This window comes from Chelonoidis abingdonii, chromosome 1 (genome assembly GCF_003597395.2).
Source record: "Chelonoidis abingdonii isolate Lonesome George chromosome 1, CheloAbing_2.0, whole genome shotgun sequence".
NCBI lineage: Eukaryota > Metazoa > Chordata > Testudines > Testudinidae > Chelonoidis > Chelonoidis abingdonii.
In genome coordinates this window covers 202,134,201-202,159,642 of record NC_133769.1, presented here as the reverse complement: position 1 = coordinate 202,159,642, position 25,442 = coordinate 202,134,201, and the positions used below count along the sequence as shown (strand labels likewise).

The following is a 25,442-nucleotide window of genomic DNA, read 5'->3' as shown; positions in this document are numbered from 1 at the left end:
AATTACAATGTGGGGCAAAACTTTGTGCACTTGCACCTGCGTAGACTCGTAGCCTCAGTGTTCATCATGAGCGCAGACGTCTGCCTATGTGGAGTAACCTGTAAAATCCTGTACCCTCCACATTTTTCTGCTGCATTTTCAATCAAACTACACTTCTGAATCCCCTAAAAGTGCATACTCAATGCCAACAAAAAGTCTGTTATTAAACAATTGCTTAAAATTACTTAGAAGAGATTCCTGATGAATGCCAGGGTTTCACTATATTATCTTCATCAGAGGCAGGACGAAATTTACATAGGGCAACACTATACAGCCATGAAAATGATTGATAAGAGCATTACTTACCTAAGTCTGTAAGACGTTTAGGTGATCTGCTTGAAAACTTATCGGATGATCTGGACCTTCTTTGACGATCAGGTGATCTGCTATAGCATCTTCTTCTCCCAGGTGATCTTGATCTTCTTAGTCGAACTGGTGATTTGCTAGAGCTTCGTCTTCTTCCCACTGACCTAGACCGTTTTCGTCGAATAGGTGTTCGACTTCTGGTCCGTAACCTGAGCACTATTCGGTGATCCCTTGAGTTCGATCGTCTTCTTCTTCGATCAGCAGACCTTGATCTGTTCCTTTGAGATCTTTTGTGTCTCTCTCTAGATAAAGACCGTCTCCTTTTTGACACTGATCTTGACCGAGTTCTCCTCCTGTGTCTTGAACGTGACAGAGAGCGTGTCCGAGACCGATGATTAGATTTAGATTTTGACAGTCTTTTACGGGTTACTGACCGAGACCGATTTCGTCTGGACCGTGATTCACTATCATGTTTTTGTAATTTGCGCTCAGAGGATTTAGAGCGCTTGCTTCTAGACCTCTGTGAAGATGCTTTGCCCTCTACTTTTTCAACTGATTTGGATCTAGACTTATGACGTTGAGAAGATTTGGAGCGTTTTCTTCTAGACCTCTGTGAAGACACTTTGTCCTTTGTTTTTTCAGCAGATTTCGATCTAGACTTTTGAAGTTCAGGAGACTTGGAGCGGCTACTCCGAGACCTCTGGGAAGGCTCTTCAACCTCTATTTTTTCATCAGATTTGGATCTGGACTTGTGACGTTCAGAAGATTTGGAGCGGCTACTTCGAGACCTCTGGGAAGGCTCCTCAACCTCCACTTCATCAGATTTGGATCTGGACTCGTGACGTTCAGAAGATTTGGAGCGGCTACTTCGAGACCTGTTGGGAGGCTCTCACTCTATTTCTTCAATAAGAATTGATGGTCTGGCCGTCAGAAAGGATTTGGCGGTACTTCGAGACTCTGGGAAGTCCCTCAACCCCCATCTCATCAGATTTGGATCTAGATGTGACTCAGAAGATTTGGGTACTTAGAGACTACTGAGGCTCCTCACAACTCCACTTATCGATGTTGATCGGACTCCTGCGTTAGAAAGATTGAGGGTTACTTCGAACTGCTGGAAGGCTCCTAACCCCACTTCTTTCAATAGAATTGGATGTATCCGTGACGTTCAGAGATCTGGAGCGGCTACTCGGAGCCTATTGCGAGCCTCAACCGTCTATTTTTCATAGATTGGATTCTGGAATCGTGAAGTTAAAGATTGGAGCGAGCTATTCGAGACCTCTCGAAGTCTCTACCCCCTTTACTCTTCAATTTGGGATCTAGATCGGACTTCATAGTTTGGGCCTTACTTCGAGAGCTCTGGGAGCTGCCTCACCTCTATTTCTTCAATAGATGGATCTGGACTCGTGACGTTCAAGGAGTTTGGGAGCGGCACTTCGAGACCTATGGGAAGGTCCACCACCTCCCTTACAGATTTGGACTGGACTCGACGTCAAAGATTCGAAGCGGTACTGAGACTGTGGAGAGCTCTCTCAATACCTATTTTCTTCAATAGAATTGTACTGGACTCGTACATAAGAATTGAGGCGACTTCTCGAGACCTGTGGGAGGCCCTCACCCCACTTCTTATCAGATTGGATCTGGACTTCGATTCAGAAGTTTGGGCGGTCTTCAGACCTTCGGAAGGCTCTCAACCTCCATGTAGCAAAGATTGGATCTGACTCTGCGTTCGAAGTGTGAGCGCTCTTCGGCACGTTTGGGAAGTCTCCAACCTCAACTTCATCAGATTTGGATGTGAGTTCAGAAGATTTGAGCGCGCTACTTCGAGACGCTTGGAAGGCTCCTAACCTCATCATCAGATTTTGGTTTCTGGACTCTGGACTGTCAGAAGATTGAGCGCTACTCGAGATCTGGGAAGGCTCCTCAACCTCTATTTCTTCAATAAGAATCGTCTGGAGTGTGACGTTCAGAGATTTGAGCGCGCTATTCGGACCTCTGGGAAGGGCTCACCCCCACTTCTTCATCAGATTTGGATCTAGACTCGTGGAGTTAAGAAGTTTCGGAGCGGCACTTCGAGCCTGGAAGGTCCTCACTCTAATTCTTCAATTAAGAATGGATCTGGACGTTGACGTTCAGAAGTTGGAGCGGCGATTCGACCTCTGGGAGACTCCTCCACCTCATCTTATCGCACATTTGTGATCGGACTTGTGATGTTCAGAAGTTTGAACAGCTATTTGAGACCTTCGTGACTTTGCCTTCTTTCTTCAACGATTTGGATCTGGTACTTGTGACGTTCAGAGACGGGGGTATTCGGAATTCTGAGAAGCTCTCAACTCTATATGTTCCAAGGATGCAGGCGCATGTTCGAGACCTCTGGAAGATCCCATACGTCTATTTCTTCAAGCAACTGTGATTGGATTGTGTGTTAGAAACGTGGAGCACTACTTCGAGACCTCTGGGAAGATTTCTTGCCTCTTTTCTCACAGATTTGAATCTAGATGTGTACTCCAAAGTCGAGAAGTGCTTCGAGACCTCGATGAAGGCTCTGAACCTATTTTCATCAGATTTGATTTAGATAGACCGTTCAGAAGACGTGGCGGCTAACTTCGAGACTCTTGGGAAGAACTCTGCCTTTTCTACTTTCTCACAGTTTTGGATCTAGTGTGACGTTCCAAAGACTTGGAGCGCTGCTTCGAGACTTCGTTGAAGGCTCTGAACCCTCGCATTTCTTATCTGATTGAGTTAGATGTACACGTTCAAAAGAGCTGGAGGGCTACTGACCCGCAAACCTCTGTGAAGAATTTCTGCATTCTTTTCATATATTTGTTAACTTGGCCGTGTCAAAGACTCAAGCGCTCGCTTCGAGATCTCTGCAGGCTCCTGAGCCTCTATTCTCAACAATTTCTTGGATCTGACTGGAGATGTCAGAAGATTTGACAGCTATTCGAGACTCTGGAAGTCTGAACCTGCCCTGTTTCTTCATCAGATTGGATTAGTGCAAGCTTCAGAAGAAATACCTGGAGTGGCTTCTTGAGACGTACTTGAAAATTCTTTGCCTCTATATTTCTTCAACAGATTTGATCTAGCTTTTGATGTTCCAAGAACTTGGATGGACGGCTACTGTCAAACCTCTGTGAAGGCTCCTACCCTATTTCATCAAAGATGTGCGATCGTATACATGTACGTTCAGAGCAGACTGAGGCTATTGAAACCTCTGTAAGGCTCCTCAACCTTATTTCTTCACAGATTTGGATCTGATCTTTGAGTTCAACGGATTGGAGGGCTACTTCGGACTCTGTGAAGTCGCGGAACCTCTATTTTCTTCACCAACGATTTGGATTTGACGTGGACGTTCAAAAGTCCTTGAGTCACTATTCTCGAGACCTGGAGGATCCTCACCTCTATTTCTTCCAACGATTTGACTATTTTGATTGCACGGATTGCGCGGCTACTCGCGACCTCTGTGAAAGTTCCGAACCTCTATTTCCACAGATTTGGATTTGGTGGTGACGTTCAAAGCTGAGCGCTACTTCAGCTGGTGGAGGTTCCGAACCTCTATTTCTTCGAAAATTTGATTTGGACTTGGACGTCCGAGGATTGGAGGCGCTATCGAGACCGTGAAGGTTCCGACCTCTATTTCTTAAGCAGATTGACTTGGACTGTGACGTTCAAGGACTTTGGAGCGACCATTCGAGACCTCTGTGAATGTTCCTGACCTCTATTGTCTCACAGATTTGGATCTGACTTGTGACGCAAGGACTTGGAGCGTTTCACTTCTAGATCCCGTAGACCTTGCCTTCTTTTTCAACAGATTTGATTAATTCTAGACCGTATGCTATCCAAGATCGAGCGTCTGCATCTGGACCTCCATGAAGACTCTTTGCTTCCTAGTTTTTCAATAGATTTGGATCTAGATTTGAGACGATCAGAGGACTTGGAACGTCTACGTTTCAACCTCCGTGAAGACTCTTTACTACTTACTTTTTCAACAGATTTGGATCTAGACTTGTGATGATCAGTGGATTTGGAGCGTCTACGTTTAGACCTCCGTGAAGAGCCTCTGCCCCCTCTTTTTTCAAGAGATTTTGATCTAGATTTGAGATGATCCGAGGACTTGGAACGTCTACGTTTAGACCTCCATGAAGAGTCCCTGCCCCCTCTTTTTTCAAGAGATCTCGATCTTGACTTGAAACGATCAGAGGATTTTGAGCGTCTGCGTCTTGATCTCCAGGAAGATTCTTTGCCACTTCTTTTTTCAACAGATCTGGATCTGGATTTTGATTTGAGATGATCAGAAGACTTGGAGCGTCTGCGTCTAGACCTCCAGGAAGATTCTTTGCCACCTCTTTTTTCAAAAGATCTGGATCTGGATTTTGATTTGAGATGATCAGAGGACTTGGAGCGTCTGCGTCCGGACCTCCAGGAAGATTCTTTGCCACCTCTTTTTTCAAAAGATCTGGATCTGGATCTGGACTTGAAACGATCAGAGGACTTGGAGCGCCTGCGTCTGGACCTCCAGAAAGTTTCTTTGCCACCTCTTTTTTCAAAAGATCTGGATCTGGATCTAGACTTGAGACGATCAGAGGACTTGGAGCGTCTGCGTCTAGACCTTCGTGAAGAGTCTTTGCGCTCTCTTTTTTCAACAGATCTGGATCTGGATCTAGACTTGAGACGATCAGAGGACTTGGAGCGTCTGCGTCTGGACCTCCAGGAAGAGTCTTTACGCCCTTTTTTTCCAACAGACCTGGATCTAGACTTGAGACGATCAGAGGACTTGGAGCGTCTGCGTCTAGACCTCCATGAAGAATCTTTGCGATCTCTTTTTTCAACAGATTGGGATCTAGACTTGAGGCGATCAGAGGACCTGGAGCGTCTGCGTCTAGACCTCCGTGAAGACCCTTTGCCACCTCTTTTTTCAACAGATCTGGATTTAGACTTGAGCCGATCAGAGGACCTGGAACGCCTGCGTCTTGACCTCCAGGAAGAGTCTTTGCCTTCCCTTTTATCAGTGGATCTGGATCTTGACTTGAGACCATCAGAGGACCTGGAGTGTCTGCGTCTAGACCTCCGTGAAGATTCTTTGCCACCTCTTTTTTCAACAGATCTGGATCTAGACTTGTCATAAGATGTGGAATGGTTCTTTCTGGAATCTGAGTAGTTTCTGCTCCTAGACCTTGCTCTTTTATATTTCAAATGTTTAGAGACAGAACGTGACCTGGACTTTTTTTTCCGCTTCCTGGATCGTGAAAGAGATTTAGATTTACTCCTTTTTAATTTCTTTGCATCTTGTTTATGTTTATCACTACTCTTACTTTTTTCATAAGCTTTCTTTTTTTTTACAAGATCATCATCATTCTTCACTTCTGCCACAGATCCTGGAGTTGCTTCGGAATCATTTGCCTCCGCCACAGCCACCACCAATTCTGGAGGCACTCCCAAATCTTTTGCTGCTGCCCCAGCCACCACCAATTCTGGAGCCACTCCCGAAACGTCCACCACTGCCACAGCCACCACCGATTCTGGAGGCGCTTCCAAATCTTTTGCCGCTGCCCCAGCCACCACCAATTCTGGAGCCACTCCCGAAACGTCCACCACTGCCACAGCCACCACCGATTCTGGAGGCGCTTCCAAATCTTTTGCCGCTGCCCCAGCCACCACCAATTCTGGAGCCACTCCCGAAACGTCCACCACTGCCACAGCCACCACCGATTCTGGAGGCGCTCCCAAATCTTTTGCTGCTGCTGCAGCCATCACCAATTCTGGAGCCACTCCCAAATCTTTCACCTCTTCCGCCACTGGTCCAAATGCTGGAGTTGCTTCTGAATCATTCACCTCTGCTGTCACTGTCACAGATTCTTGAGTTGTTTCTGAATCTTTAATGTACACTGTATACAGAGAATCTGGAGGTGCTTCCAAATTTTTCTCTTCTGCTGTAGCCACCACAGATTCTGGAGCTGCTTCTGAATCATTCACACTTAAAGTATGCAGAGAAACACTAGCTGCTTCTGAATCCTCTGCCACCGCCACCAGAGAATCTGGAGCAGCTTGCAAATCTTTCATCTCTGCCACTATCGCCACAGATTCTGAAGCTGCTTCTGAATCTTTCATCTCTGCAGCCACCCCCACAGATTTTGGAGTGCCTTCTGAATCTTCCACATCTGCCACCACCACCAGAGAAACTGGAACAGCTTTCAAATCTTTCACCTCTGCCACCACAGCATCTAGAGCAGCCTGCAAATCCTTCACCTCTGCCACTGCCACAGATTCCAGAACGGCTTCTAAATCTTTCATTTCTGCAGTAGCCACCACAGATTCCAGACTTGTTTCTGAGTATTTTACCTCTGCCACTGCTGCCACAGATTCTGGAGTTGTTTCAGAATCCTTCATCTCTGCAGCCACTACCATAGATTGTGGAGTTCTTTCAGAATCTTTCACATCTTCAGTACACAGAAAATCTGAAGCTGCTTCCAAATCTGTCTCTTCTGCTGCCACCGCTGCCAAAGATTCTGGAGATACTTTCAAATCTTTCACCTCTGCCACCACCACCAAACCATCTGAAGCAGCCTGCAAATCCTTCACGTCTGCCACAGATTCCAAAACGGCTTCTAAATCTTTCATTTCTGCAGTAGCCACCACAGATTCCAGACTTGTTTCTGAATATTTCAATTCTGCCACTGTCACAACAGATTCTGGAGCAGCTTCTGAATCTTTCACCTCTGCAGCAACTACCACAGATTGTGGAGCTCTTTCAGAATCTTTCAAATCTTCAGTGTGCAGAAAATCTGGAGCTGCTTCCAAAACTGTCACTTCTTCAGCCGCTATCACAGATTCTGTACTTGTTCCAGAATCTTTCACATCTACAGTACACAGAAAATCTGAAGCTGCTTCCAAATCTGTCTCTTCTGCTGCCATCACCACAGATTCTGGAGCTGTTTCAGAATCTTTCACATCCACAGGATGCAGAATATCTGGCGCTGATTCCAAGTCTGTCACCTCTGCAGCCAAAGATTCTGGAGCTGCTCTCAAATCCTTCACTTCTGCCACCACCACAGATTTCAGAGCTGCTTCTAAATCTTTCATTTCTGCAGTAGCCACCACAGATTCCAGACTTGTTTCTGAGTATTTTACCTCTGCCACTGCTGCCACAGATTCTGGAGTTGTTTCAGAATCCTTCATCTCTGCAGCCACTACCATAGATTGTGGAGTTCTTTCAGAATCTTTCACATCTATGGTATGCAGAGAATCTGGAACTAGTTCTGAATCTTTCACCTCTGCCAGCACTGTCACATATTCTGGAGCTGCTTCCAAATCTTTCACCACTGCTGCCAATTCTGGAGCTGCTTGTAAATCCTTCACCTCTGCTACTGCCACCACAGATTCTGGAGCTGCTTCCAAGTCTTTCACCTTTGCAGCTGTCACCAACCCTGGAGTTGCTTCCAAGTTATTCATGTTTACTGTGTGAAGAGAATCCTCCACTGTGGCCATAGACTCTGGAGTAGCTCGCAAGTCATTTACCTCTGTAAAAGCCTCAGATTCTAGAGCTGCTTCAGAATCTTTCACCTCCACTGTTAACTCAGGAATCTCAGGAGTTTCCAGAAGTTTCAGATCCACAGTGTGTTGAGGTTCTAAAACTGTTTCCAAATCTAGCACTGCATTAGGACTTTCTACAGTTGTTTCCAAATGTTTTCTCTCTGCTATGCTCAGAGATTTCAAAACTGCTTCTGAATATTTCACCTGCACAGTGCCCAAAGCTTCTTCCAAATCCTTCAGATCTGTTGCAGTCTCAGCTTCTAGATCGGCTTCCAAATCTTTCATTTCCTCAGTGTGCAGAGATTCTAGATATACTTTTGAATTTTGTATATTTTCCACCGTCAAAGATTCTGGTGCATCTTCCAAAATTTTGACGTCCACTGTTTTCTCAGATTTTAGAGTTGCTGCTGAGAATTTCAGATCCATCAGAGCCTCAGATTCTTTCACCTCTACCATTGGCATAGATTTTGTAATTTTTTCTAGCTCCTCCACCTCTACGGTGTACAGAGATTCCAGAGTTTCTTCCAAAACTTTCATCTCTGTCAACACCTGAGCTTCTGGAGTTGCTTCTAAATTTTTTACTTCTACTGTTTCCTCAGATTCCGGAGATGCTTCCAAAAATTTCACACCCACTGGCTGCCAATGTTCTGGAATTTCTTCCAAATCTTTTACCTTCATCGTGACCACAGATTCTGAAGCGGCTTCCAAATCTTTCACATCTGCCATGACCTTAGATTCAAGGGTTTCTTTCAAATCTTTCACCTTTGCTGCCGCCTCCAGTTCTAGAGCTAATTCCGCACCTTTCACCTTCGATGAATAGAGAGATTCTGGAACTGCTTCTGAATCCTTTACCTTTGCTTTATACAAAGATTCTGGAGCAGCCTTAGAATGCTTTACATCCATGATTGCTTCAGATTTTAGGGTTGTTTCTAAATCTTTTGCCACCACCATCTCACACTCTAGAGTTTCCTTCAAATCTTTCACCATTGTCACAGTCTCAGGTTCTAGAGTTGATTGCAAATCTTTTACCACTATATGCAGCAATTCTCGACTAGCTTCAGAATCTTTCACCAGAGGGATTGGCTCCGATTTTTTAGCTGTTTTTGAATCTCTCATTTGTATCATCACCTCAGGTCCTGGTGTTTTTCCAGAATCTTTCAAGTCTGTAAGGTGTAAAGATTCTGGGATAGCTTCTGAATGTTTCAACTCTGTCTTGGCCTCAGATTCTAGAAATTTTTTGGCATATTTTATGCCAGTTATTGCCTCAGATTCCGGTGTGACTTCCAGATATTTCACCTCTACTAGTGCCCTAGATTCCAGAGTTGATTCAGAATCTTCCACCTCTATTATAGTGGCATCAGACTTTGCAGCTGTTTCAAAACTTTTCATCACCTCCACCTCAGTATGTGGAGATATTTTCAAGTCACTCACTTCCGTCATGACTTGGGACTCTGGAATTGTTTTCAAATCTTTTACTTCCATCACTACCTTAGTTTCTGTAGTTGTTTCTGAATCCTTTGACTCCACCACTGCCTCAGATTCTGGGGTGGTTTCCAAATCTTTCACTTCTGCCAGTGATTCAGATTGTCCAATTATTTCCATGTTTTTCACTTTCGATGTTGTTTCCGATTCTGGAGTTATTACCGAATCTGACTCCATGCACAGAAATTTGGGAATTGCTCCCAAATCTTTAAACGGAGCTGTGACCTCAGACTCAGCTTGTACAAGTTTATTTAACGCCTTCACCTCTACCTTGACTACAGACTCAAAGGCTGCTTCCAAAGCCTTCAACTTCACCACAGACATAGATTCTAGGACTCCTTCTGATTCTGCCACATCTTCTATTTGCAGAGATAGTGGAGGTGTTTCTCCACCTTTCTCCTCCGCCCTGGCCACAGGCCCTAGGGTTGCAACCGAACTGTTGGCCGCCACGACAGATTCTAGGGTTCCTTCTAATTCTTCCACATCTTCCATTTGCAGAGACCGAAGCATTGCTTCCGAATCTTTCACCTCTGCCACAGGTTCTAGAGCTGCCTCTAAGTATTTTGCCATGGTCTCAGATTCTAGGGCTCCTTCTGAATCTTTCACATTCTCCATTTGCAGAGAGAGAACTCCCAGACCTTTAGCCTCTACCATGGCCACAGGTTCTAGGGTTGGTTCTGAACCTCTTGCCCTGGCCACAGATTCTAGGGCTCCTTCTGAATCTTTCACATTCTCCATTTCCAGAGACAGCAGAGCTGCTTCTGAACCTCTTCCCTCCCACACAGCCACAGCTTTTAGGGTTGGTTTTGAACCTTTTGCCATGGCCAAAGATTTTATACCTCCTTCTGAACCTTTCACATCTTCCATCTGCAGAGACAGTGGTGCTGGTTCTGACCCTTTCACCCCCGAGACAGATTCTAGGATTGCTTCCAAGTCTTTTGCCTCTGTCACTGGTTCTTGGGTTGCTTCTGAGCCTTCTTCCACGGCAATAGATTCTAGGGCTCCTTCCGAATCTTTCACATCTTCCATTTGCAGAGATAGTGAAGCTGGTTCCACACCTTTCTTCTCTGCCAAGACAACATGTTCTAGGGCTGCTTCTGAACCTTCTGCCACTGCCACAGATTTTACTAGGGCTCCTTCCACATCTTTCACTTTTTCCATTTGCATAAGTGGAGTTGTGGCTGTGGCGAAAGGTACATGTTCTAGAGCCACTTCCAGACCTGCTGTCATGACCACAGGTTCTAAGGACGCTTCCAAATCTTCCATATCCTGTATGTGCAGAGATTCTGGAATTCCTTCCAAATCTTTCACCTCTGTCACCCCTGCAGGTTCTAGGATTGTTTCTGGACCTTTTGCCATTGCCACAGATTCTAGGAATCCTTTTGACTGTTTCTTATCTTCTATTTGAAGAGACAGTGATGCTGTATCTGAAACTTTTGCCTCTGCCACAGGAGCAGGTTTGAGGGTTCCTTCCAAATCTACTGCCATAGCCAGAGATTCTAGGATTCCTTCTGCACCTTTCACCTCCTCCATGTGTACAGATTCTGGAGTTACTTCCAAATCTTTCATCTCCATCGCAGGTTTTAGAGCTGCTTCCAAATCTTTTGCATTCACAACAGCTTCTAGTGTTGTTTCTGAATCTTTTCCCGGGGCGATATATTCTAGGGTTCTTTCTAAATCTTTCACCTCATGCGTGGCCACAGGTTCTAGGGCTCCTTCTGAACCTTTCACCTCCACCACAGATGCAGATTTTGAAGTTGCTTCCAAACCATTCACCTCTGCCTTGGCCACAGATTTTGAAGTTGCTACCAAATCATCTGGCACAGCCACAAATTCAAGACCGCCTTTCAAACTTTTTGCCTCTGCCACACCCACAGTTTCTAGAGTTGCTTCCAAACCTTTCATATCTGTCATGACAACAGACTCTGTGGTTTCTTGCAAAGCTTTCATCTCCATTACAACTACAGATGTTGGAGTTTCTACCAAATCATTTGCCCCAGCCAGAGATTCTAGAGGGGCCTCCAAACCCTCTGAATTCACCATAGTCAGAGATTTTAGAATTGCTTCTGAAAATTTAATCTTTGCCATGGTCTCAGATTCTAAGGTTGTTTCTAAGTCTTTCACCTCCACCATGCCCATCGATTTCAGAGTAGCTTCTGAATCTTTTAGTTCTTCTGTTATCTCAGAGGCTGAAATAGCCCCCAGATCCTTTTCAATTTCAGATTTACCAGCAACTCCAGTATTGTTGGTACATACAGTACCATTTTCAGTGTCTTTAACTGGTAAAGGTCCACCCTTTGCATTCATATTAATAGCTATATGATATATACTTTCATGAGTCTTATTCACCAATAATTTTACTTTAGCTTGCTCTTGAATTTTCACTGTATTAGTATTTTCTTCCTGGGTATCCAATTTGCTGGTTTCTGAACTGAATGTACTGTGTGTCTCAGTCAAGACCAAGTTTGTTTTTTCACTCCCAAGTTTTTCCACAGATGATTCAGAATCTGATAGCAAATGAGGTGTGAGTCTTTTAATTGAATGCCCCATGTATTCTGCACTCAATTTAGTGCCCAATTCTCCTGGCTGCATTTGACCAGCAAGATCTGAATCTGCATGACCTCCATGCTGTGTGATCAACTTTGAGCCCAATTTTTCTGTCTGTGAGTGAGAAATAGGTTGTAAATCTGCATGCTCTCCATACTGTGCACTTAATTTTGATTCCTTTGGCTGCTTTTTGTGTTTTTTTTCTTTCTTCCTTTTCTTCTTCTTTTTCTTCTTCTTCTTCTTGCTTTTGTGTTTCTTGTTCTTTTTTGACTTTTTTCTTGGAATTTCATCTTCTACTTCATCAGTAGGGCCTCTTTTTGTAGATGCAGAGCTATTTTTCACTGAATCTTCCTCCACACCTAAAAAAAAAAAAAGACATTTATTTAAAACTAATTTTATAAAAAGAAATTCAAAAATAAAATATTTTAAACCCGTATTTGGGCACAGGTGCACATAAAGTCATACACAACCTGAAATCAACATTTTTTGTGATAACATCACAAGTTACATTTTCCCTCAATAAGAGCTTAAAATGTCTGGATTAAAACCTAAAATGTAGCTTTCAACAAAATTAAACCAATCTTCAAACTGCCTCTTGCCAATTTTTTGCTAGGATTTCTATACTTAAAACAACAAATAAGACGGTTAAGATGATGTGATAGCAACTGATCTTTGATCAGTAGCTAAAACATTTATAATGAATGAAAGACAGCAAAGACTATGCCTGAAAAAAATAGCACATATTACAAAATTACACAACTGTGAAGAAAATGTGCCATTTGCATTATCCAAGAAAAATACGTCTTTTAAGATTTATTTATTTTTTTTTAAGTGACAGGTCAACATTTTCCTAAAACAGAATGTGTACGTTTAAAAAGTCTAAACAAATATTTAAGAAAATTTCTCAAGGTTATTTATTAATTCCAATGGAAATATTTTCTTTAAAAAAAAAAAAGTTTGCAACCACACATTGCAGCATTTGCTTGTACATTAAAACTAGCAAAAAAGATCAAAAGCTAAAAATAAAACTGAATTCAAATTCACTAGCTTCCATTACCCAATCTGAGAGAACTTGAGAAATATACAAAGAGCTTAAGCAGGGAGGTATACAAACATCTTAAAGTCCCCTTAAGTATGCCTCAATCCTGCAAAGATTTACACATGTGCATAACTATGCCACTGAAACCAATGGCACATGACGTAAGCATGTAAATACGTGTCGAATTGGGCACTAAAGTGTTATTAGTAAAAACATTTTTAATACAGTATATCATTCTAGTCTGCCAGGTTCCTTTAAAACAATAATTGCACTGAAAAAAAAAACACGTATGTTCCAGCAACCTTAAGCTGTATCATAGGACTATGATTTACTTCTATTCTCAAAACAATACTTAAAAGGAGAAAGTGATCTTGGAATAAAAGAGTTGATATAAAAAGTAAACATTCAGGTTCTATGATGATGGGCATACTATAAAACGCATATGGCCCTGATCATGAAAACATGCACATTAACTTTACACACAAGTGTTTGTATGACTATGACCTATATTAGCTAAGTGTTTTAATTTAAAAAAAAAAAAAAAAAAAAAAAAAAAAAAAAGGTATTTCTAGCCATGATCCTTTGATTGCCATGAAGAGTATCAATAGCATAAGGTCAGTGTTCTTTTCTGCACAATAAATCCCAAATCACTGCTGTCACTTCACTTTTACTATTTATTGGTGGGAGCATTAGCGCATAATGGTTGCAAGTCTTTTTACTACCAAATTATCTAGTCTTCTTTTGAGTAGACGTGTTTTAAAAACACGAATGGCCAGTTTGCACTAGTGCTCCCACCGTTGCTTGTACTATTCAACCAACACCATTTCTACACCAACTGCGAGGAAGATTTCTGAAAATGCTCAGTGCAGAAAATCCATAGTACATTACGGAAAGAAGAAACATCAGAAAAAAATTGCAAATGTAGCCTTTGAGATTATTCAGATCAAAAATCAACCACAAAGTTCTACATTGTCTTCTGTGGAAACACTTAGAATCTATACTTACCAAGTGCACAGCAGTCCTCATTTCCATAACAAAACAATGAAAACACATTTTTTGTAATCAAGTAGGACCCCAATACTGCCAACAAGTAACTTTACTCATGAATATTCCATTGAAATCACTGAAACTACTCAAATGTAGACAATGCTTGCAGGACTCGTTTTTGCTGGATTCATTGTTATCAGAGGATCTACACAGGCATTTTATTTGGTGTATTACATTTGAAGCAACAGAAAGTTGAATGCCTATTTTTTTCCAATTATAAGTACATTATTCACTAAAATCACCAGAAAATTATATTATTTCATACCTTGCTATCCGATTAATATACTTGGTCATACAATTTTGTAGGTTGATAAATGATGTGAAGAGTAATCCTATAGACCTTACTCAGGCAAAACTTCCATTGATTTCAGAAAGTTTTGCCAGAGTTAGAACTGCACAACAATGCCTTGAAGAAGATATTTATGAATTGTGACATGCCTTTTTTCATAAGTAATATTTAAAGAGGCATTTGTCAGCTAAGAAAAAAAATTATATTCTCTGATTTTTTATCCTGCTACTGTCACAAATAAAGTCGAATATTAACATAACAAAGAAATAAGGGGGGAAGATTACTTTTCTCTTAATTTGTGCACTTGACAGCACTATGTGGATAATCAGAGTATTATTATATATGTAAAATATATGTTACATTTTATATATATGTAAAATATTATAAAACCATAAAAAGTATCAGGGAAGTGCACAGCACGAGTAGCACTAGAAACTTGTTTCATTTTAAAAAAAACTGACTAGATTTACTCTTGATGGTGTCCCCTTGAAGAAAAACATATTTTCAATGTTTAAGCATTTTCATTTACCTGATTTACACTGTAGCTCTGTATCAAGGGCCCCAGACAGTACTTCCTCTATTTTCTGAACTATCTGATCATTCTGAAGACTCCCAGCACCCGTTACTGTGTCATCTGAAGTGTTTGCTTGCTCAGCTGGGATTGTTTCACCATTCTGCTGGCCTTCTACCTTTCCACTAACCGAGAAAAATATTAACAAAATTCAAGTAATTTTGAGCTTTATTTTTATTTTTTAAAGGTAATGTATTCACATTTCTTACAGCCAAACCTTCTAAAGAATATTTTAGCTTCCTGAAGAGGCCTCACACTTTAGTGAAATATTGTTTGGTTTGTTTTACTTACTGTGTTCTTAGACAAAATACTTTGTTAGCCACTAGAACTATGCCAAAGGGAGGAAAATATTTTCTCACTGTTTCACCCCAGGCATTTTCACAACACAGAAATTTCGTTTCCCTCTTCCCTCCCCCCGCCAAAAAAAACACCGACCCCACCAAGCACTCTTTTCCAGACTGAAAACACACCAGCGTGCACGTGTTGTGAGGAGCATCAAAGCACTGCGAAATTAGCCCACCCAAACTTGTTATTTTCACTGAAAAACTAGACCCCCCCAGAGGAGCAGCGGCCTGGTTGCACCATAACCGGATGTCGTAGCTGCGCGCCGGGCCAGCGCCTGTATGTTCGAGCGACCCGCAACGGCCGCCCCTCCCCCACCCAACTGCCCCTAGTTATCCCTCCCCGCCCCCGTCCTCCCTCCCACTGCCGCCTGGACACCTCTCCCCGCCCCCACCCCGACTCCGCTCCCACTAGGCTCCCGTCCCTCTCCGCTTCCCCCGCGGCCCCGAGCCGGCTCGTTACCCGCCCAGCTGCTGCTGCTGTTCCTGCTCCTCCTGGATCTCCCGGAACTTGCTGACCACAAAGGACCGAAAGATCTGCTCGATGTTAGTCGCCATGACAGCCCCACGGCTCGACTCCCCCTCCATCCGCAACACAGGTCCTCCACTACCCCACAATGCACCAGCGCAAAAAGCCACAGGCCAGCCCCCCCTGCTAACGCGTTTCCTTTATGCCCTCCCGCCATTGGTTGTCCTCTGTGACACCAGAGGCATGACGGGACGTCAATCAGCCGCTCTACCCCCACAGGGAACCATAGAGCGCAGGCTCCAGGGTGGGGGGGAAAGGCCCGTGGATGTTCCCCTCCCCCCGCAGGTGCCTGGGGAGGAGGATGGGCCCTGGCAGCCATGTTGCTGCACCGAGTCCTCTCCCCCCCCGCCACACAGGGCGCCGGTGGGCGCGGGGGCCGCGTTGCCCCTCCACCCCCGGGATGAAACGCGGTCCCCTCACTCCTCCCCCACCGGGCCAGTAAACGGGGCTCGGCCCGGGCTGCCCTGGGATCGCGTCCGCCTGTAAGCGCGCGGCGGGGGCTCGGTTGCCTGCCCGCCCGCGGGAGACCCGCACGCCCGGCACCACTCACCTCCGCGCAGGCCGGGGATCCGGGGCTGTGACCGCCTGGAGCCCGAGCCTGCCGCCTCCGGCCGGGCCCGAGCCCGCCGCAGCCAGTGGGAGCTCCGCCATGGGGCTCAGGCAGCGCCGCTGCACCACGGCCTGCACTGCCCCTGCGCCTCCCGTGCGCGAGAGAAAGACGGCGGGTGACCGCTGCAGCCGGGGGTGCGGCGCGGCTCCGTGCGCTGATGGCAGCACACACAGAGAGCAGCTGTGTAAAGTCACGCACTGGGCAGCGCGTGTTTACAGAGAGACCGTGTGAGGGAAACCCTAGCTCTTAGGAAGCCTGGATCTGACCTGCGTGTGCAGGTTTGTCGGAGGGACCGGAATCCAGAACTAAATTCAGATCAATAAATAAACCCCAACCTGAAATTCAGCCTCTGCCTTGGCTCTGCTAGCCAGACAGTACCTGGTTTGGTAAATGTTTTACTAGAGCATCACTACAAACGGATCAGCTGCACTAAATCCAGCTGCCCTTGTGGCAGATATTTGGGGATATTATCCCCAAAGCACTTTCTCACACACACATTTTGGTGTGCCACTGATGCAGCCTTACCCCTTTCCTTATTTGGTCTGTGAGAGAAAATAGATTAGGTGATGGTATACAGTTATGTGATGATTCTGCATTCTTGGGTGACAAAGTTAAATTTTCAAATATTAATTTACCCAAAGTAAATTCTATACGTTGTATATGTCCTCAAGACAAGCTGTATGTGTGACCGTTTCTGGAAAGCCAACCTACACTAATTTGACAGCAAATCAATTGCTGAGATCTTATTTATAGTCTATGCCATGGGACAAATTTAATGCTGTTTGTTGCCCCCATGAAGACCTTTTGATGCTAGTGTGGTTATATGCAGTATATATATATTACTGCAGAATACACCCCATTGCTAACTGAAAAGTACTGTGTTTTCAGCTACAAGATGGTTAAGTCCAAAGCAGACTGTGAAGAGTTACAAAGGGATTTCACGAAACTAGGTGACTGAAAACAAAAATGGCAGTTTAAATTCAATGTTGGTAAATGCAAAGTAATGCATATTGGAAAGTATAATCCTAACTATACAGACAAAATGATAGGGTCTAAATTAGCTGTTACCACTCAAGAAAGAGATCTTGGAGTCATCATGGATAGTTCTCTGAAAACATTCGTTCAATGTGCAGCAGCAGTCAAGCTAATAGAATGTTAGAAACCATTAGGAAAGGCATATATAAGAAAACAGAAAATATCATAATGCTGCTATATAAATTGCCCACACCTTGAATTACGGCATGCAGTTTTGGTCACACTGTTTCAAAAAAATTATACATGGAAAAAGTACAGAGAAGAGCAACAAAAACTATTACGGGTATGGACCAGCTTCTGTCCAAGGAGAGATTTAAAAAGACTGGGACTATTCATCTTGGAAAAGAGACAATTATTGAGGGAATATGATAGAGGTCTATAAAATCATGAATGCTATGGAGAAAGTAAATAGGGAAGTGTTATTTATCCCTTTGCATAACACAAGAATCAAAGGTCAACAAAATTAATAGGCAGCAGGTTTAAAATAAAAGGAAGTACTTCACACAATGCACAGTCAACCTGTGGAACTCACTGCTGGGGGATGTTGTCATGGCCAAAACTATAACAGGTTTCAAAAAATAATTAAAGTTCATGGAGGAAAGGTCCATCGAGGCTGTAAGACAAGGTGATCATGGCTGCAACCCCATGCTCTGGGTGTCCCTAAGCCTTTGACTGCCAAATGCTTAGACTGGACAATGGGATATATAGATGGACAATTGCCATGTTCTATTCATTCCATTTGAAACATCTGGCATTGACCACTGTAGAAAGAAGGAGACTGGGCTAGATGTTACTGGATCTCTTAGCTTATTGCATATAACCACATTGTCATCAAAAGGTCTCTATTATACCATAATAGATCTATTCAGTTTTTAATAATTATGCAGCACGTATAACTCTGACAGAGGCACCTTTGATAAATAAGAATTAAAGCATTTGATACTACTCTGACAATATCACACATACTTTAGACAAGAATGAGAAGATTACCAAGAAATCTCATGGATGTGAAAAACTGTCAGACTGAATCATTTATTTCAAATCTTGCTCACGTAGACCTTGTCGACTGAAAAAAAGATGTTTTGTTTCAATTGAGTTAGCGCAAAGTACCTTAGCTCAATTGAAAACTAGGCTTAACACTAGTGTGGACAGTGTAACAACTTAATCTAGATTGGTGATAAATGAGATTTTCAACTGAATTGAACTAGTTCCATGAAGCAAACTCAAATTAAAAAAACATTTTTTTTTTAGTTCATACAAGGCCATAGTGAATGTATTTAGATCAATTACTGTTATCCAGTTTAGGGCCCAATATTCCAATTGTTTGTGCTCTGGAGTAATTTTTCTCCCCATAGTAGTTCCATTGAAGTCAGTCGTACTACTTACAAGACGAAAGCTACTCCAGAGCTTTATTGTGGGATTAGTTTTTAAACCAATGATTCTTTGAGTTACACATATATGTAAAAGTATTTAATAAACTGATATTTTATTTTGATACTCATAATTTTAAAAGATCTGATGCAATATGATACTGTGCCTTTTCAGAGCATATCATTTTTCATGCATACACAACTCCTATTTGCATTCAGAGGAATTACTTACTCCTATCAAGATATGAGCAAAATTCAACAAAGAATGAGTCCTTTACAACTATATTACGACTCTTGGAAAGCAAAGAAACTGCAGGAAGATGAATAACACCTTTCCACAGTGTCGCTGGAACAATTTTTATGATGGAGGTGCTGAAGGTGGAAACCATGTATTTGGGTTGGTTAATACTACTTTTAGACAGAGGGTGTGGCAGCACTCCTACTTCCAGCACCTATGCCTTTCTACCATTTTAATGCTAAATTTAACATGCTACAGTATCCCCACAATTCTTCATAATTAAAGGTGATAGATACAATAAGTATAGAATATTAATTATTTGTTGATATTTAATACTATAATATTCCCAAGAGCATTGCCCCTAGTAAAATAGTAAACAGTACTAGTCTTAGTAGGGTATCATCCAATTAACTCATTAACTATCAATGTTTCACTATAGAGTGATGTTATATTTCCTCCATTATATCATAGAATCAAATAATCTAGAGATGAAAATCATCTATTAGCTGTAGTCTGTAACCTTACAATGCAAAATTATTCACTGTTGTACATTTTCTGGTGTTTGTCTTATCTAGTTTTAAACGTCGTCAGGATGGGGCTCAACTAGTTCCCTTGGGAAATTATTTCACTGTCTATTAGAGTGCCACCCGGATAAAGCAATCAGATCTACATAGGCAGATCACTACATTTATGAAGAGCCCCCCACTGAAGTTAATGGGGCACACCATGGACACATTGATCCTCCTATCCAGAGCTCCTTGCAGCTCCAAAGCCAGTATGTGTCGAAAGAGCTGCCTGCTGTAAATAAATGACTCTAAAATCCCTGGCTTCATGCATAGATACTGTGAACTGTTAGTGGCATTCAGTATCAGCTTTCTATTTCTTATTTCCTTAATTTATTAGTAAAAAAAAGTTCTCTTTCTTCGTTTACAATCCCTCCCATTCATTGCGTTTTCCTTTCCTCCGCCTAAAGGGTTAATCAAGCACGAGCATTTCATGCTGCTAGAGAATTCTGGGAACTTGTCTGTCGTTTGCCGAAATTGCAGCAAAAGGTCTAGTAGTGTGGCGGGCGGACGTGCTCTGCTCTGTTGCTTCAGTAAGTGTTTCGTTCATTTTGTAGAAATGTGTTCTATCTAACGCATGTTTTGCATGGATGCTAGCGGAGTTGCACATGTAGGTTCTGCAGTGAGGCATTTGAAAGAAACAATGTTTTAAGAGAGAGATTTGTAAGAGGAGACTTATTCTGTGGTCTCGGCCATGTGCTTAGTCTGTGCTGTTTAAGCTTCCGTAAAATGGCTTTCCCTCTACACTGTTGTAGGAACAGCGTTTTGAATGTCAAACTATGCTTACTGTATTTATGTGAGCCCTCTGTTTCAACTGAATTACTTGCATGAGTAAGACGCGCAACATTTGTTCTTACATAACTATAACAAACTCGAGTGGGTGCGTTTAATTTAAACAGTATGGTGTTAGCATTGTAATTATTGTAACTGCAAGTTGTTTCTTCTACTGCTTGTTTTATTATTTTTAAGGGCAATAGGTTTTTTTTTTATTTATATGAATTTAAAAATAGCTGTTCTTACTCTTGGTCAGAATTGCCTCTCAGAAACTTAGAAATTTCAATTTTGTTTCTTTCGTTATGCACACATACAGGCTTGTTATGTTAGTAGTCTATAAATGCTACACTGTTTTATTTTTTGGCTTTAAATAAGTAGGAAAATATTTGCTTTTTAAAAAGTGAGTATTAAACTTTAGATCTGTCTTGGTTTGATCTTTAATCTACTTTTATTCTTTCCCCTCAGTTTGCAAATTTGGGGTACTACCAAAATTGATATTGTCCTCATAAATTCTTTAAGTTCAGCTAAGCTAGGGAAGCTTGAAATTAGTGGTTAAATTTGCTGATATTTGTTATAATTTTTAAAGTATATTTACTTTCAGTATGAAAGTATATACATTGACAATATTTATGCAGGAAGGAAAATGCTTCTTTTCTTTCTTTTATTTGCTCTAGATGTTATTTCTGCAATCTTTACTTAGGTCTGGATCCTGAAAGCACTCTGAAGTCTCACTAAATATAGTTTGAGTACCTGTTGGGATGAGGCCACCAAAACACCCATTGATTTTTAGTACTGTTTTTTCAGTGAGTGTTTTCCCTAAATTAGGATGCAGAATATGGCTTCAGGTGACTGCTTGTACTTTAAGAATAATTTTTAGACAAGGTATAACTGTTATGACATAATGATCCGAGTTCCTTCTAAAAAGCTAATCCTTTTTTTCCCCCTGCCAAAGTAATTTTTATCATCTGTTGCTTCTGCCATGTCACCCTGCTCTAGAGTTACTTTGCTGAGAGAGCGCTGGACTGGGATTTAGGAGATCTGGGTTCTATTTCCACTTCTTGCACTGGCCTACTGGATGACACTTAGGGATTTCCCCTTACATAATCAGAATCATCAGAAGCCAGATTCATGCATCCTCTGTGCTCTGGGGGTGCTGCAAAGGGGCCCTAGAGGGGCCAAAAATCTGGACTCAAATGTGAATCAATAATTGTTGCAGATTATTTTATCTCATTGGTATGGTGTAGTCAGTGGGGCGGTGGCATTGGGAGTGGGTGCATTAATTTAACTGGAGACTGCCTTTCTCTTTTGTCATTGTGTGTCTGGCTACTGAGTATCCCTTCTCTCAGATCAGCATCACCTAGCGTTAAGTACATTCTCTGTCCTCCTTTCAGCCTCTGTGTCAAGCACTAATGGAGTGACTTTTGCAAAGTAAATCTTTAAAGCATGTATTTTAATTTCTGTGGCTTTTGTGATAACCTTGCTCTTCAAGTCTGTATTGTTCTGCTATGAGGTTCCATACACTGACATGGGAACATGCTTATTGGATTTGACTCATTTAGGAATAAGAGATAACTGCCTAATACATTATATTCTTTTTAAAGAAGAGAAAAAAATGGTTTCCTCTTACATTACTATCCTTCACTGTGGCCAGTCCCTTAACCTTTCTTCCCTTTTTTCTTTTACTTGCTTACCTGTCACATCAAATATTTTTGCTATAATTGATGATTTTTCATTCCATCACAGGCTGATTAGACCATCTCTAGCACCAGTGTGAAATTTTTTTTAGTATTAACTTTTTTCATGAAAGTAAGTAGATAGCTTCTTAATGGACACGTAACTTTGCAGTCAATGTATTTTAAAAATATTTATATAAATCTGCAGTGTCTGTTTCATCAGCACATAATTTTGAAAAGCTACCAGTTTAGAGCACCTGAAAATAAGTTTTTTAAAACCAGATTTCTGTAGTTAATGGTGAAGTATTTCACGCTTAATTTTCTATACTCTTTTCTCCTCCCCTCAGAATTCATGATTTATTCATGGTTTTTTCTTTCTTCTTCAAATTATTTTTGTTTTAGTTAAAATGTTCCATCTCGGAAAGAGACTTCTATTTGGTACGAGACTTACAAATGTTATTGCATATAGAATTGAAATATCTTCTGGAAAATGTGCAGGATCCTCCTGCCCACAATTTACTATTAAGACTTTCTAGGTTTAAAAACATGCTTTTTCATATATATTCCCAACATTATACCAAGTGATCCCTTTGCAGTGGAAGCCATGTCCTGAATAGTAACAATTCCCAGGGATTACAAGTTTCTAGTGTCTAGTCACCAAAAGGAGCAAAACTAGGTGGCTGCTATATGGAGAGAAGGTAGCAGGGTTTGAGTCAGGCTTTGAGCAGACTAACTACATTTCTTATGAAATATGGCTGATTTGAGTATGAAGCACATACCTTGTTCTGCTGATTGGCTGAAAACCTGCTATCAGTCATAGCTGTCATAAGTCACTTTTTAACCATAGAACAATTTGTCAAGGGTCATAGTGGATTCTCCATCACTATTTTTAAATCAGGATTGATTGTTTTTCTAAAAGATATACCCTAGGAATTATTAGGGGAATTTCTATGGCCTGAGTTGTACAGAAGATCAGGCTGGATAATCACAATGGTGCCTTTTAGACTTAGAATCTATGAATTTTTCGGGGAGACTAAGTCTCTGATGTAAAAGGGTAAGAAAGAACTGTCAAAGTTCTGGTCTTTAGCCTTCTGTGAATAGAGCTTGTGAGTATGTATGTCCAACATGAATACTGTGCCAAATGCTTTTTGTCTGTGCCCTGCTTTGGGTGAAACTGTACACATGTACAAGAGTGGATTGATCACCAGCCTCTTCATGGAAGAAATGCAGGAAGACAAATGGGATTTAAGTGCAGTGTTGGTAAGATTACAACACAGTGCTGTTTTTTCAATTTTGAGTAAAATTCTTATTTAACTGGTGTTCTTTCTCCTAATGAATGTAAGATGGTTTGGACAGCAAAGACACAAGACTCTCTTATTGACCACGTGAAATGTATTGTTAAGCATTAAAAAGAATTAAATTAAAGTGACACTGGTTGCTTTCCTCTGCATGAAAGCTTTTAAAAAATTATTTTCACTATTTAATAATACTGTTAACTCTGTCTATTTGGTATGTGTATAAACTACTGCCTAGTATGTATTATGGTTTTAAAAAAATAAAACTCATTCTTGCTGCTAGAACATTTTACATTCAGGCTTAGCAACACCAGTTTGTAGCTACTGGCATTCTACTTAAATTAATTCTCCTTTACTGAATGGCTTCTTCAAGGTCTAACTGATAGACTGGACTGCTGTGAATATTATAGATTAGTAGTTCTCAACCAGAGGTTGGGGGCTGCGAACAGGCTTCAGGAAGGCCACCAAACAGGGCCAGCATTAGACTCACTGAGGCCCAGGGCGGAAAGCTGAAGCCCCACCACATGGGTCTGAAGCCCACGGCCCTTAACCCCATCCCTCAGTGTTGAAGCAGAAGCCTGAGCAATGTAGCTTAAGAGGGGCCCGCTGTGGCGTGGGGCCCCAGGCAACTGCCCTGATTGCTACCCCCCTGTCATTGGTCCTGGCTTTTATATGCAGAAAAACAATTGTGGCATAGGTGGGCTGTGGAGTTTTTATAGCATGTTGAAGAGGCCTCAGAAAGAAAAAGGTTTAGAACCCCGATTATAGATTTGGTCAATATCTTGGAATTTTAGCTTTTTCTTTTTCAGAAACTCCAAGTTAGAATACCTATTTATTTCTATTAATTCATTTAGAAACTTAACGTAAAGATAAAATGTCACTGAAATGCTTAAGTAATGTCTTACTTACTACAGCAACTTGCTTCTTATTGTTGCAAAGGTTGAACCTTAGCATGCAAAACTCTAAGTATTATCAACTACCATTGAAGTAATGTGAGTTAATCTTAGTTCATTTGGAGGTTTCCCCCAGCTAACTCTCACTAAAATCTATGGGAGTGTTTCCACTGATTTTTGGGGAATGCTGGAAAAGACCCTGGTTCATCTCCTTGCAGGGTCAGGACATGCTGCGCTTTATGTGTTTGTCTGTAAAGTTTTGTTTGGAATGCGGTTGCTCTGTCCTAAAGATCAAGGTTGGAAGACATTTCCCTGTTTCATCATTCTGACCCTTTCATTTTCATATAAAGTATTAAGAAGATTTTCAGACATCGCTCGTGAGAAGTCTTGAGCTCTCCCATTTAGCAACACCACTAGACAGACTAGCAAATCATTCTTCACTAGTCCAAAGGGACTTTACCTTTGACATTTTCACATTCTTCAGAAACCTATTTAGGTCACAGTATAAAATGTCCTGTGATTAATCACAGCCAGGCCACTAGTGAACATTTATCCATGTATAAAACTACTGTGTAATTTGGTACAGTTGGTAGTCTGGAAAGGAGAGAACCAGGAATGGTATAGGAGGTACGTGCTGATGTGCATTGGCAGAACTCAGTGGGAAAACTTCTATGGGGACTGTGCTGTACTTGGTTGAGCCAGTACTATCATTACCTTGCTCTCTTGATCACCACATTTATACCCAAAACTGCAGGACAATAATTATGTGAAACAGGCAAAAATGCCATCTGCCTTCTCAGTGAGTTCCTCTGCTGCTCTGCAAACCAAACCTGTTAGCTGATGAGTGTATGCAATGATGATGTTGCTTTCCTAATCTGAATATTATTACTTTGGTTGTTTAGCACAGACTGATGGCTGATCAAGTGCTTGTGATTGGTGGTGGTGGCAGAGAACATGCCCTGGCCTGGAAATTAGCGCAGTCACCACATATAAAACGAGTGCTAGTCGCTCCAGGAAATGCAGGAACAGCCAGTAATGGAAAAATTTCAAATTCAGGTAATAAATGAAAAGAGAACCTAAAATAGTTTGTTGTGTTTGTTTTTTAAGTGTATAGTACCAGTAGTTGAGCCTAAACTGATTCATTAGTAAATTTAGGGTTCTGTCTATTAGTGTCATAGGAGTTCTTATGTTTCAGACCCTGAATGCTTGTAAAGGTGATGTTTGGATAGAGTGAAAAGTAATTAAAAAAACTTTACTCGAACTGTAATTTATCT

At 41.7% G+C, this 25,442-nt stretch overlaps 2 protein-coding genes across 14 annotated transcripts in view; one reads left to right on the top strand and one right to left on the bottom strand.

Annotated features, from left to right (window-relative positions):
- Window positions 1–16,615, bottom strand: part of SON (SON DNA and RNA binding protein) — a 65,941-nt gene extending 49,326 nt beyond the window's left edge. For 3 of the 7 annotated variants that reach the window (XR_012657216.1, XR_012657224.1, XR_012657221.1), the window contains exons 1-4: window positions 15,652–16,205; window positions 14,806–14,972; window positions 4,208–12,260; window positions 346–1,220 (exon numbers count right to left, since the gene is read on the bottom strand). Coding sequence is in view for 4 of the 7 variants with exons in the window: in XM_075073543.1 (XP_074929644.1) it covers window positions 346–1,220; window positions 4,208–12,260; window positions 14,806–14,972; window positions 15,652–15,776 (9,220 nt within the window). In the remaining 3 variants the exon portion in view is untranslated. Of the gene's footprint in view, window positions 1–345; window positions 1,221–4,207; window positions 12,261–14,805; window positions 14,973–15,651; window positions 16,210–16,267 lie in introns of those variants that run through there. The other 4 variants (XM_075073532.1, XM_075073543.1, XM_075073539.1 and 1 more) reach the window with 4 other exon arrangements.
- A 3,370-nt stretch (window positions 16,616–19,985) lies between these two features.
- Window positions 19,986–25,442, top strand: part of LOC116828286 (trifunctional purine biosynthetic protein adenosine-3) — a 56,659-nt gene continuing 51,202 nt past the window's right edge. Inside the window, exons 1-2 of one of the 7 annotated variants that reach the window (XM_032786416.2) lie at window positions 19,986–20,066; window positions 25,076–25,224. In XM_032786416.2, coding sequence (XP_032642307.1) covers window positions 25,080–25,224 — 145 coding nt within the window. In that variant the 5' untranslated portion in view covers window positions 19,986–20,066; window positions 25,076–25,079. Of the gene's footprint in view, window positions 20,067–20,111; window positions 20,365–20,444; window positions 20,708–23,053; window positions 23,241–25,070; window positions 25,225–25,442 lie in introns of those variants that run through there. The other 6 variants (XM_075073519.1, XM_075073515.1, XM_032786415.2 and 3 more) reach the window with 6 other exon arrangements.